Below are 12,119 nucleotides of genomic sequence, written 5' to 3' on the forward strand. Positions count from 1 at the left end.
TAATGGTCTCTTTGGACAGTGGAGCCAGGGTTAGAGCCACTGTACAGACACAAAGTGGCAGTAAGTTTTCATTGTCCAAACAAAATGAAGAGCTTCACGTAAAAAAGGCCCTGACGTGAAGTTAAAGACGAGGAAACGAGTTCAGTCAAGAAATCAATGGTAAACGAATAAAAGGGAGAGCGACTGATGCCGTGACCTGTTCAGGGACTGATTATTGGACAGATGTGGAGAAAAAGGAAAGGAGTAAAAAAAAGGAGGTTGAAGGATGTGATGTAAAAAAACAGAGCGTTTACACGGATCCAGCCTGACGTCTAAACGGAACCGCAGAATCTCACGACTCTCAACCAAACGCTAACATGCTATCACCGGAAGTATTTGAACCGGAAGTTCGAAAACCAGCCTACAAAGCGTAAACAAGCTTGAAAAAGAAACGTGAAAAGGCGGAGATGGCTAACTGTAGCCGCCAAATTAGCTTCCCTAGATCAGTCAGAAGGAGCACGGTTTCCGCCGTTGTTGTTATTATGAGGCTTTGATCGGGCTACTGGTGTAAAGGTGACGGACCGTATCGTCTCACTCTGCTCCGATCACATGGGGATGGAAGCGCCAGAGTTTTCCGTATACGCTGAGGATGCAGTTCTCCGCCCTAACGCTCCGTCTTTGTCTAAACGCACCAGCTGAATCGGGGCTAAAGCGCGGGGATCGTTGCCCTGTAAACAGGACCTTAGAGACTCTGTAATGAATGTTGGGCTCTGAACCCTGTCTTCTGGTCTGTAGTGGGATGACTACACTGAGACTAAACACACACTCACACTTTCTCCAACACTGTATTTGAGTCTCACTCCTTCTTATTCTACCGTCCACACAGAATGGTACCACAGACTGTGAGAACGGCCGGAGATTAGAACTGTTTGATTTGTGACCTCCCTCCCGTTGGAGAGGAATGAGAGTGGGAGGGTTGGAGCTGGGAGCTGGTTTCATTACCGCGTCAGGCATGTGGACTGTTTGTTGACTGCTGTGCTGATAGGAAAGGACACTCGTGTCCTTTCTGCTCTGTGTGACATCTGCAGAATAGAGGGCAGTTTTTCTGTTCCTCCACTTCCTTAATGTCTGTGTCAATAAATGTTCACTTCTTTAAACATTTTCAAAGCTCGTAATAATTTTTGGTTTAATGAAACAGGCACAACCTACGCCATGTCTCGTTATTTCTCACCTGTCTACAGACTTTAAAGCAGACTTATGATGCAAAATAAACTTCAGTCCATTTGCGCGTCTCTGGAGTGTCCAGCTAGTCCTTAAGTTCTAGTTTTAGTTTCAACAACTAGAAACAACCAGATATTGAAAGGGAACCTGACAGTTTTACATTCCTGCCAGAATGGCATACACTTCCTTACTGCACATGTGCACAAAAGAAAAACACCTGGTCACTAACACTCCCCACAGAATATGCCAGTTTAACAGTCAGCCTCTTCTGTCCTATTAGCTGGTCACCATGGTTACGTATGTCCTCATATTTAAAGGTAAAGGCAGACAAACTAATCCAGCTGTGAGCGACCGTAAAGGCCTGCTAACATTTCATATGATTTTGCCTCAAAGCAGCAGAATGAATTCCCTTCAAACTATTTCCAGCTTTTTGTGAAAATATTATTCTCTTCTCATTCACATGGACGTGCACGCGCCATCCTGAGTGAGGTACTGAGCCCTGTCTTTATATCCTGCTTCAGCAGATGGAGCACAACCGGAGCTCTTCATCTTTAATGAGCTGTGTGCCCTAAAGGACAATCCGGGGCCTTGCAAGGCCATGAAGGACAGATACTTCTTCAGTGTTGACACGGGACGCTGTGAGCTGTTTGAGTACGGAGGCTGCAGAGGGAATCGCAACAACTTTGAGACTCTGGAAGAATGTGAGGAAACCTGCGTCGTCTCCGGTGAGTCCATTTAAATGAATTCATCCAATTACAGTCACTTATTTGAACCTGTGGACACCAACAATGTCTTTGATCTTATTGACTAAAGTTGACTAAAACCTGATCAACTCTATGACTAGTTCATTCAGAACCACCTGTTGATCACAGTTTCTCCTCAGACCTTCCTGTAGACGTGGAGTGTATTAAACCCTGTTGAAGCTCAGCTTCAATGGGCCTCAATGGGACAGCAGGACGTTAGGGGTCTTCACTTATAGCAGGGGTGCCACCCCTGGTCCCCAGACCAGGGGTTAGCTGTAAGTCATTTGGTACACCGGCAATATTGAAAAATGACATAACACTAGAGGTCACTACACTAGTATTCCACATAGTAATTTGGCACTTGATGTTGATGATACAAACCAAGCTAGGATTGGGGACAAGGGAGAATCGAACCCACAACCTTCCATTACGGTAGGTGGCGCTCACATCATTACTGTTACATTTGGATTTCATTCATACGAAAGGAAACTAAAAAACAACAAACTTCAAGGTTATGCCAAATCTGTTGTTTATCGCAGATCGTCCGATGACACGTTCTGTATTAAACTCTCAACTTTAATTAGCTTTAAGCGCTAACCAAAAAAAGGTTTTTTCTGCTTCATTTCTCGTCAACAACCAACCACTGACGGGAAAAGCTTTTTGTTCAAAGACTAAACTCACTGATTTCATGTGTTTCCTAATTGTGTGTCTTGTTTTGTTGTGTGAAAATCATTCGTTTTCCTCTAAGAACTGTTCCTCATTAGACTTTATTGCCACCCTGGGCCTCCAATCTTATTACACAGTCATTTTTGCAGGTGGCTAAAGTGGAACAACGGCACCACATTAATTCTCCACTGTTTCCTGAGGCCGTCCAGTCACTGAAGAAACAAGACTCAGTCACTGTTCTATTATTTATGAATTACACCTGGGTCATGGAGTGGAAGATAGAGCAGAATGAATTCATCACAACTCATAATTAAGTGTTCAAACTGAATAATTAGATCAACCAAACATTAACGTCAGCAGTCGGACCTCCGGGTCCACGAAACAGAACCCATTCAGTTAGAACCAGAGATGAGAACAATTAAGTTACAAGAGCCATTAAACGTACGTAGTTGTCGTAGCCACAGGTTCGTTGGGCTGCGTCATTAAGGAACGATGTGTTGAAAAAAAGATCAGGCTAATTTAGCGCCGTCTTCTTTTATATCATTTACAGGCTTACAAGTTTACGACTTCCTCGACCTGTTTTTCTCCTCGAAATTGTTCACAGGAATTAGTTGGTAGAACGGAGCAGACGGATATGTTATCACTATACGTTGATGATGACTTTGTTTACAGTGGTACGCCGTACATTGGATTGTGCTACATTCGCATTCTTTTGTTGGTGAATTTTGGCCCTTTGTTATGACTCCCAGGTGTAGGTCAGATTCTTCCGATGGTCTCTGAACCTACGGACTCCCAGGTGTAGGTCAGATTCTTCCAATGGTCTTATCACCTAGATTACGATGTCACCACTGTGTTAGCGTAGACATAGGTACTGATGTACGGCATGTGAGATCCAACTTATGACGAAAATTAAAAATCGTTAGGAAGAGAAAGACTAAAAATGTGTAGCCCAGAAACCTTAAACCTGCTATAGTAACACATATCCTCTGGTCCAATTCTGGTAAAGTGTCATGGTCCAGATGTAGAGCTCCAGAGTTTCTGCATGAGTTTTTCTGATATTGTTACTTTTTTTCAGAAATAGGAAACAGAGACAGAAAGGGATGTTACGGGATTTNTTGTTCCACACTAGTGAACTGGTACTTTAACCAAGAACATGCAGATTTTAAAGCTCATGCATGTGAAAAGAAAATGTGACTTACTTCCCTGAACTGTGACCCAGAACAGGGCCATACGAGGATGACTAACGAGACACACACACACACACACTTTACTAGAGTGTGTGTAATAGAGAGAGAGAGAGCTGTAAAATAACGTGTGTCCTCTTTGGTGGATGTGTCACTGCAGTGAGTCAGTACCACATCAAAGTTTCTTCCCCTTGAAAAGAAATTGAACCACAACAATTAGAGCCTTCACACTATTGTCTCCCACATCAGCTGAGGTCATCGGGCCAAGTCCGAACACACTTAGAACACTGCTGACACACACAGGCGCACGCACACACACACGAGCGCAGCATTGGCGTGAACCAGTGGTTCTTTGTTCTAACAGATGTGTACATTATGTAAGGCCTTCGTGCAGCGGGAACACACCTTCTCCAGCCGGACCTGTCCTTGCACGTTCGACAACAACACATCCATCAGTTCTGAGGTTTGACAGGAGGAGTGATTTCTCCTGTACTGACAAAACCTCACCTTCACCTTCCACTTTACTCCATGAAGGGGCAGCAAATTTATTTGCGACGCGCTGACGATCGCTGCATAATTCATGGCGTCGCCCTTATCGAAAAACTGTACGCAGTCCAGTTTGGGACAACTCCAATTAGAGAGGCTTTTATAAAAACTAATTACACCCCGCGTCTTCGTCGACCTGTTCTGCTACTCTAATGCAAATTAATCCGGTTGATTGATGTCTCAACGCAGTGTTAGCAACATGCTAAGGTTAAAAACAAAGCCAGGACGGATCAGAGCTGCCGGTTTAACAGACCTGTTCTGAACGGTTGGTTTCTGTACCTTTAAATGCTAATGAGCCACCGTTTGCTCCGCCCACTTCTTCGAGGAGGAAGAGACAGAAAACATTTCTGGGTTGGGGGGTGGGGGACATGACAGAAAATAATTGAGAACCACTGGTGTACGACAACAGACCAAAACCCACGGAGGAAATCTGACTGTCCCAGTTACTGAAGCTCAACATTGATTTTCCAATCATAGCCGGAAATATCTCACTTTTCTCTGTGAACTGTGGTAAATGCTGTTGTTGTTGATGTGCGATCTTTTAAGTCTCTGTATTATTGTTATTATTAACATCACAATTTTATGACTCGTCCACTGAGTGATAAATAATTGGAGCGGCAGCGTTAGCTGAGCCTGAAAAGACCTCCATTTATTCACTGGGTTCTTGACACCTAATTTCACTGCACTGATAACAGACCCTGAGCTCAGGCCTCACACATAAACCCGGGCCCCTCCGACACTCTGGTCCTTCAGCTCCGTAACTCACGGCTGATTCATGCAGCACTTTGTTCAGACAATAACATTATAAAAATGTAATTGAGGATATATTAGCTGATCTTTTGGAGCGTGACACTGTTAGGGTGGCTGTGCATATATGTATGTGTCGAGTTAGACCAATGTCTCCACCTAGTGGCGGATTGTGTTTGTTGTCCACACTTCATTCATTTATGTAAAATTTCTACTTAATTAAAATTCAGTTTTTCTTCAACAGAGTATGTATGTATATATGCATATGTTTATATATTTAAATATATATGGATATATATTTAAATATATGTACATGAATACCTGTATATATTTTGATTTTTGATTTGTCAAAAAACAGTGTCTTCACCACAATTAGCATATCAAATTTTACTTTCAAAATAATATAAATAAATATATATATATTTAGTATATTTTTAACTTATTTCTCGTGTTGAAAGTCTTTCCACAGTGAAATATGGAGGAGGCTGAGCCAACTGGGATAAAAGATGAGGTGCTGACAGGATGGAGCTGAGGCAAGAGGGAGGAAAGACATGACAGAGCAGGGGGGCGGGGGCAGGGGGGCAGGTGAAGTTCCCTCTGTGAACACTAGTACGTCTGTGGCTTCCAATCAGAGGGGGGATAGTCAGTGTAATGTTTGGATAAATCAACATTCCTTTGGTCCTAGTATTGTGGTCTGAGCACAAACTGGGCCGCTGAAAAGGGTGTGACTGGGCTCTAAAAGGCCCGCGGGCCATGATTTGAACTGTGTGGTGTTATAGATAATTATAGCCAGTTTTCTACTTTGATTCTTTAACAACGTTTATCCAATGCGACTTACAGGGGAAGGATTAACAATCAAGCACGGGGTTCCTCTGGGAATCGAACCCAGGACTCTCTGCTAACCTGCTACACTATGGAACCACCGTCTCGTGGTCCACACCAGGCCAGACTGACTGACAGTTTTATCTTTCATTTATTCCCTCTTTCGTCTTCTCGTAGATGGGAAGGACCCGTGTCATCTCCCAGAGGCCCCTGGTCCATGTCGAGGACTGTTGAAACGCTACTTGTTTGACAGCAAGGACCAGCAGTGCCGGACCTTCTTCTACGGCGGCTGCTTTGGCAACGCCAACAACTTCAAAACTATGGCAGAGTGCCAGGCAAAATGTCAGAACCCAGGTGGGCCCGGTTTAACTACTGACCTTTCACTGTAAAGGCGAGTAAACATTTATCCAAAATGTCATGGCGGCTGCATTGTTAGCCGCTCTCCGCAACTGCACATAAACTCTGGAGAGCTGTCTGTTCAAGCACCGTGACTGACGCTGGCATTTGGTGTAAAAGGTCTGAACGTTAGCGTTAAAGGCTCGAACGCTTTAACTGCCGTCTCCCGCTTCATCAGTTCCATAGGTTGAGCAACAGCCATAAAAAAAAAGTCTCCTGCTACGTTTGTGTCGTTACATGCGGTTCTGAAGACGTTAGCTTCTCGGAACTCAGGAGGTTGAAATTCTGACTTTAAAGGTTTCAGTTTTCACCACTCAACAGGTGTAAGAACTTTTACAGCAGATTTCTGTGGTTAAAAAAAAGGATGTGGGACAAAACAAATTGCCCAGGAATCTGTATAGAGTTTATAGCATATATAAGTAATAGGGATGTCTGATATTAGCATATGTATTTTTATATATATATATTTTGTATTTTGTTCCAGTTAAACCCACTGACGGCCCAGTGGTCGTGACAAAGATCGCTAACACTCCATCTGCTCTGCCCTCTACTGGAACTGGTAAGAAGGACATATGACACTCTGTGAAATTTGTAGAGTTTTACTGCGTAGTACTCTAATCCCTCCATTTACTGCCACATCAATAACAAACCTAAATAAGTTGGAAAACCTTTTTTTCTGATCTCATTTAATTTTTAGTTTTTGTTGCCAAATTCATGTTTTTATTCCTAACAAATTCAAAACAACAGAAGGAAAAAACTTCACATGTGTTTGGACACTAAACTGTTGGACCTTCTGTTCCTCAGGGGAACTGACCAGTCTGACCAGACCTCTGGTCGTCCTGAATGGAAGCTCAGAACCAGAAGGTAGGAAAATACCCTGTACACCCACTACTGCACCAACAGTACTACACCAACAGTACCACACCAACAGTACTACACCTGAGTCTGTGTGTATACAAACACATCTCACACACCCCTCTGCTCTATTAGCTTTCTCTGAGCTGTGAGCTCCCCCTGCTGGATCAATAAATAGTCACGCTTCCTCAGTTTATGAAATGAAAGGTTTTCCTACATTATATAAATAATACACACAGATTCCAAACTCCAACACACATGGTTCCAAACTTGTGACTTTCAGAGGTGAAACCCAGAGACAAAGTTTGTCTCCAACCCGTGGACACTGGAACATGTGACGGAGCCGAGAAGAGGTTCGCGTTCCACTCCAAGACCAGGAGGTGTCAGTCCTTTGTCTTCAGTGGATGTGGGGGGAATGAGAACAACTTCACCACCAGGAGGCACTGTATAAAGAAGTGCATGAAGAGCAGAAAGCGTACGTGTGCTTCAAAGTGTTACCCTGTAGTCGATGTGGTACCAACAGGTTAAAGTCTGGTTGTTTGTGTCACTGCACTAACGTCTGTTCCGTTGTTGTTCCGTTGTTGTTTCGCTGTTGTTCCATTACAGATAACGAGAGAATGATCAGAATAAGACGGAAAAACATGGACATCATCCATCGCCCGTCGTCGGCTAGGAACAGTACCAACGTTTGAGTCCACATATTTATGTCCATGTTATTTTTCCAGCTCTGTCGCACTGTTGTCTCGTTGCCTAGCAACTGTGAGGCTTTTAGCTTTAGAGTCCTTTTGTAGTGGCTGAAGCCGTACCTGTTTCTGTATCTCATCGACAACAGACACGAAGTGTCTCGTTTAGCAGCTTATTATTATATGTACAAATATATGACCTGTAATTACCTAACAGTTCCACGGGGGAGCTGTGCACTGATGCTAACGGTTAAATGCAACATTTTAAGGTAATGCCAAATTTTGAGTATCATATATGTTAAACAGCAGCATATTATTTGTCTGTGTACTATTTGACTGTACTATACAAGTACTTTGTAGTACATGAACTGTCAGGAAAGCTTTAGCAGGAAGAAGAAAGTTCTGGGGTTGTCGACAACTTTAACCACGGTTTGATCAAAAACATTAAAGCCCTTTTCAGGTTGTGATCAACCTCAGACATGTTGATGACTTTTTCTTGTCAAATCTTTCATAATAAAACATGATAAACATTTTTGGGCCTCACCACCTTCCCCTCCCCCCTCCTCATTTTTTCATATCCCTCAGTTCTTATTCCTGCTTAAATCTTTTAAAGGTCACAGGGGTCGATGGACACAATCCCAGAGGTCACTGGGTGAGGGCGGAGTCCTTGTTGAAGTGTGACCCCCTCTGCCCCCCCCCACGGAGAATTCCTGAGAGAAGCCAACTGTAAAAACCTAGGTTCAAACCGCTGATGTTCTGTAGCTGTAAAAAAAAAATTCTTGTAACGTGGTGGATGTTGTTGACGAGAAAAAACACAAGAGGTCAGTGTTGTGTAAGTTAAAAAAGTTAAAATGTACTGTCGAAGTAAATATACAGCGGCATATATACTGTATATACAGTATATATATGGACCTGTTTATTTATTTATTTTCCCCACGTTCCTCTAGGGGGCTCCGTACTGCGCCAAAATAGGAGACGACTTTTTTTTATTATCTCAAACTGGGCCAATCAAGAGCAAATGTTTGCTCTCAACAGCTCATTAGTCGACCACCCACTCGCTGTAGCCCATGGGTCACTGCATCCATTAAGACAATAAAGGCTGCATCTTTGGTTTAATACTGCGTGTGGAGCTGGGGTGGGTTGGGGGGGGGGTAAACCAGGATGTAATTTCTCTGCGTGAAACACTGTGAACCACAAAGAGCTGCAGTTTGAATCCCGTTACACAGCAAGTCGTTGTTAACAGCAGTAAACCGTGTACTCTGAAAATACCTCCAAGTACCACCACTAGGATTGACGCAAAAAAAAATAAAAAATGTTTTTCAACATCACAGACCAACACTGCTCAGCTGAGGGCAGTAAACAAGGACGGAACTTCGCCAAGTACCGCTAGAGGGAGCCTATGTTCCAGCAGTATGATCAACATTAAACTTCAACAGCATTTTTCAGCGATGCCTTAAATCAGTGGAGTCAAACTCATTTTGGTTCAGGGGGGCCACATAAACCCTGACTAGTACTGTCATAACTAACTAACAATAAGCCCAAGGTGATGTATATTAAAAAAATATTCATATTTAATGAAATATGATTTTACAAAACATCATGAACATGGATGAATTTTTTACTTTCAAAATTCATCAAGCGACCAGATTGAGCACCCTAGCGGGCCGGTTTTGGCCCACATGCCTTATGTTTGACACCCCTGCCTAAAATAATTATGAAACATATTTTAGCCAAAGTCATACTGTACAACAAAGTATTGCTATAACTGGTACAAAAACTAAATTGTTTTAGTATAGTATAGTAATAGAAACCGTACACTTGCTATAACTGGTACAAACTGTGATCTCAGTACTTCAACTGTGATCATTTCATAAACAAATATATCATAAATAAACCCTGGATCCTTGAAGCAGGCACTTGGTTCAACTTCTGTCCACTTCTGCATTTATTGTATTTAGCCTCACTTTTTTTGCCAACGCAGTAGAAAAAGAAAAAAAATAGACAACCCATGCCACTAGAGGGAGTACCAAGTACCACCAGGGGTATGCATGCCGCAATTTGGGAACCACTGCTTTTGCAAGAGTGGGAGTTGAGCTCCAGTCCAGGTCCAGGTCCAGGTCCAGGTCCTCAGCTGTGGGGTGTACACAGTGTGTGATGTAACAGGAAGGAGTGGGTTGATTCCCAACGTCAACCTGACAGCAGCGAGCGGCAGAGTCAGTCGACGCCGGGGAGCTGGAGTGTGAGCTGCTCAGTGCCGAGGACAGGACAGGACACACCGCGGATCAGGCTCCTGCCGGACAGTTGGTTTCCAGCCCACAGCCCGGCGCTGTTGAACGGACATCTCCGTGAAGGTAGGACACGGACCGAACCCCCCGGTTCACTGGTCCTAGCAGGTCTAGAACGTGGAACGTGAGCGTCGGTGTCGGGACGGAATGGATGTAGTTTGGAGTTGACGGTGTTTGTGTGTTTATCGAGGTCAGTTCAGCAGCCTAGTAACATGCATCCACACAACAGACCGCTGCTGCTGCTGCTGCTGCTCCAAACCCCACGGTAACGGCAGCCGAGCATCCAGAACTGGCTGCACGTTATCGGCGATGTGTCGGTGAAAACACGGGGCTTTGACCACGGTTCATATGGAGACTGTGTGGGGGAACAGGAAGCGAACATTTTTCTGACGGGGAACGTGATCGTGTTGATCACAGGGTGAGCGGTTTCCAGGAGAAAATAGGTGAGGAGGTGAGGTGAGGCGCGCTCTCCCGCTCTCTCCCTCTATCTCCTCCACGGGCACGCGCATGGTCCATTTAAACTGGATTTTAACAGTACGGGATCTGAAATCAATATAAACACCAGGTTTCATTTCGCTGGTTGATGATGGCTGTGACGTCAGCAGTGACAAATAAACCACAGCTTCAGTTTGACGTCACATCTGCCCCGTTGGTCAGAAAAGCCTGTAATTTGGTTGTTGTTGTTGTTTTTAACGATTGTCTCAGAGATCGGCCGATATTCGGCCCCGGGAGTCTGCAGCCCACAGCCTACAGCCCACAGCCTACAGCCTACAGGCTGCTGTGATCACCGAGTGCTGCTGTGGTATCTGCAGCGTTACATAAGCAGCTCATTTGGACTGAGTGGAAGTTTGTGGGCTGGAGAGGCTCGGCTTGAAGCAGGTGAGGAAGCGAATAATGCCGGTGATGACGACGGTTTGTGGGGATGATGCGTAGGTGGGTGATGATGTGATGACGTCAGTCCGCACTGCTGTCATTAAGGAGGAGATGACAGACCCAAACATCACCCCCCTGGCCCCGCCAAATTCATTTGTCAACCAAGATGGTTCCGTTTGGTGCCCCCACCAGGTGATGTTCACAGGTACAGTGACAAAAGACAACTGTGTCAGATGGAGGTAGACAGCAGCTGCACGGGTAACTTTTCAGAGGGGCGGTTGGAGGTGGTGGGGTATGGGGCCAAACAAAACTGTAAACAACCACTCACAGTCAGGCAGTTCTAGTCTGAAACTCTTATAGATCTCAAACTTTTCAGAGGGGCGGTTGGAGGTGGTGGGGTATGGGGCCAAACAAAACTGTAAACAACCACTTACATTCACACAGTTCTAGTCTGAAACTCATCAATCTCAGTAGAAAATATTTAAACTCTTCTTCTGCTTCTTGTCTCTCGACAGGTACAAATACTGCGTGTGAGATTAAACACTTCAAACATGCTGCACTAATGCAAGACCACCACATGTGGTCCCCAGAGTGATGAGTCTGATGATGCTCATGAAACCTAACCCCCCTATTAATCATCCAACAAACAAGGTTCTGCCCCCCCCCCCTGCAGAGGGAGTACTCCATCTCCCTCTGCAGTATCTTGAAAGCTAGATGACAGTATTACTACATTCATCACGTCCCTTTATTATCTTCTTATGAATCACAGTATACAAGTTTCACAGGAATACTCCCTCCTGTCTGATTACTGCATCACGACTGTGAGCTAGTACAAAAAATATGGAGTGAAGACCAAAGAGTGTCATCGACGTATAAACGATCATTTATTTGGACTCGCCCTGAATCTTACGTCTTTCTTACGTCTTTCCTGCAACACGTTCTCTTCTCTGTCATCAAGGCCAGTAGATCAGCAGTTCATTGTTCCGACCACCAGGTGCTCTCTATGAATGATAAGTGTGAATGTTGGTGTGAATGGTCGTTGTCTTTATATGCGATCCTGTTGTGGACCTGATCTCTACATGTGGACCGCACACAGGCGCTCCTGCCCTGCCTGTGACC

At 44.3% G+C, this 12,119-nt stretch overlaps 2 protein-coding genes across 3 annotated transcripts in view; both read left to right on the forward strand.

Moving 5' to 3' along the window:
• The window catches only part of tfpia (tissue factor pathway inhibitor a), a 23,717-nt gene extending 15,343 nt beyond the window's left edge, over positions 1-8,374 (forward strand). Inside the window, exons 2-7 of one of the 2 annotated variants that reach the window (XM_008329036.3) lie at positions 1,725-1,925; positions 6,086-6,262; positions 6,789-6,863; positions 7,109-7,168; positions 7,443-7,634; positions 7,766-8,374. In XM_008329036.3, coding sequence (XP_008327258.1) covers positions 1,725-1,925; positions 6,086-6,262; positions 6,789-6,863; positions 7,109-7,168; positions 7,443-7,634; positions 7,766-7,851 — 791 coding nt within the window. In that variant the 3' untranslated portion in view covers positions 7,852-8,374. Of the gene's footprint in view, positions 1-1,721; positions 1,926-6,085; positions 6,263-6,788; positions 6,864-7,108; positions 7,169-7,442; positions 7,635-7,765 lie in introns of both variants that reach the window. The other variant, XM_008329035.3, reaches the window with a different exon arrangement.
• A 1,465-nt stretch (positions 8,375-9,839) lies between these two features.
• calcrla (calcitonin receptor-like a) overlaps positions 9,840-12,119 on the forward strand; it is a 13,472-nt gene continuing 11,192 nt past the window's right edge. Inside the window, exon 1 of the mRNA XM_008329033.3 lies at positions 9,840-10,193. The gene's annotated coding sequence lies outside the window, so the exon portion shown is untranslated. The remainder of the gene's footprint in view (positions 10,194-12,119) is intronic.

This window comes from Cynoglossus semilaevis, chromosome 16 (assembly GCF_000523025.1).
Source record: "Cynoglossus semilaevis isolate Cse_v1.0 chromosome 16, Cse_v1.0, whole genome shotgun sequence".
NCBI lineage: Eukaryota > Metazoa > Chordata > Actinopteri > Pleuronectiformes > Cynoglossidae > Cynoglossus > Cynoglossus semilaevis.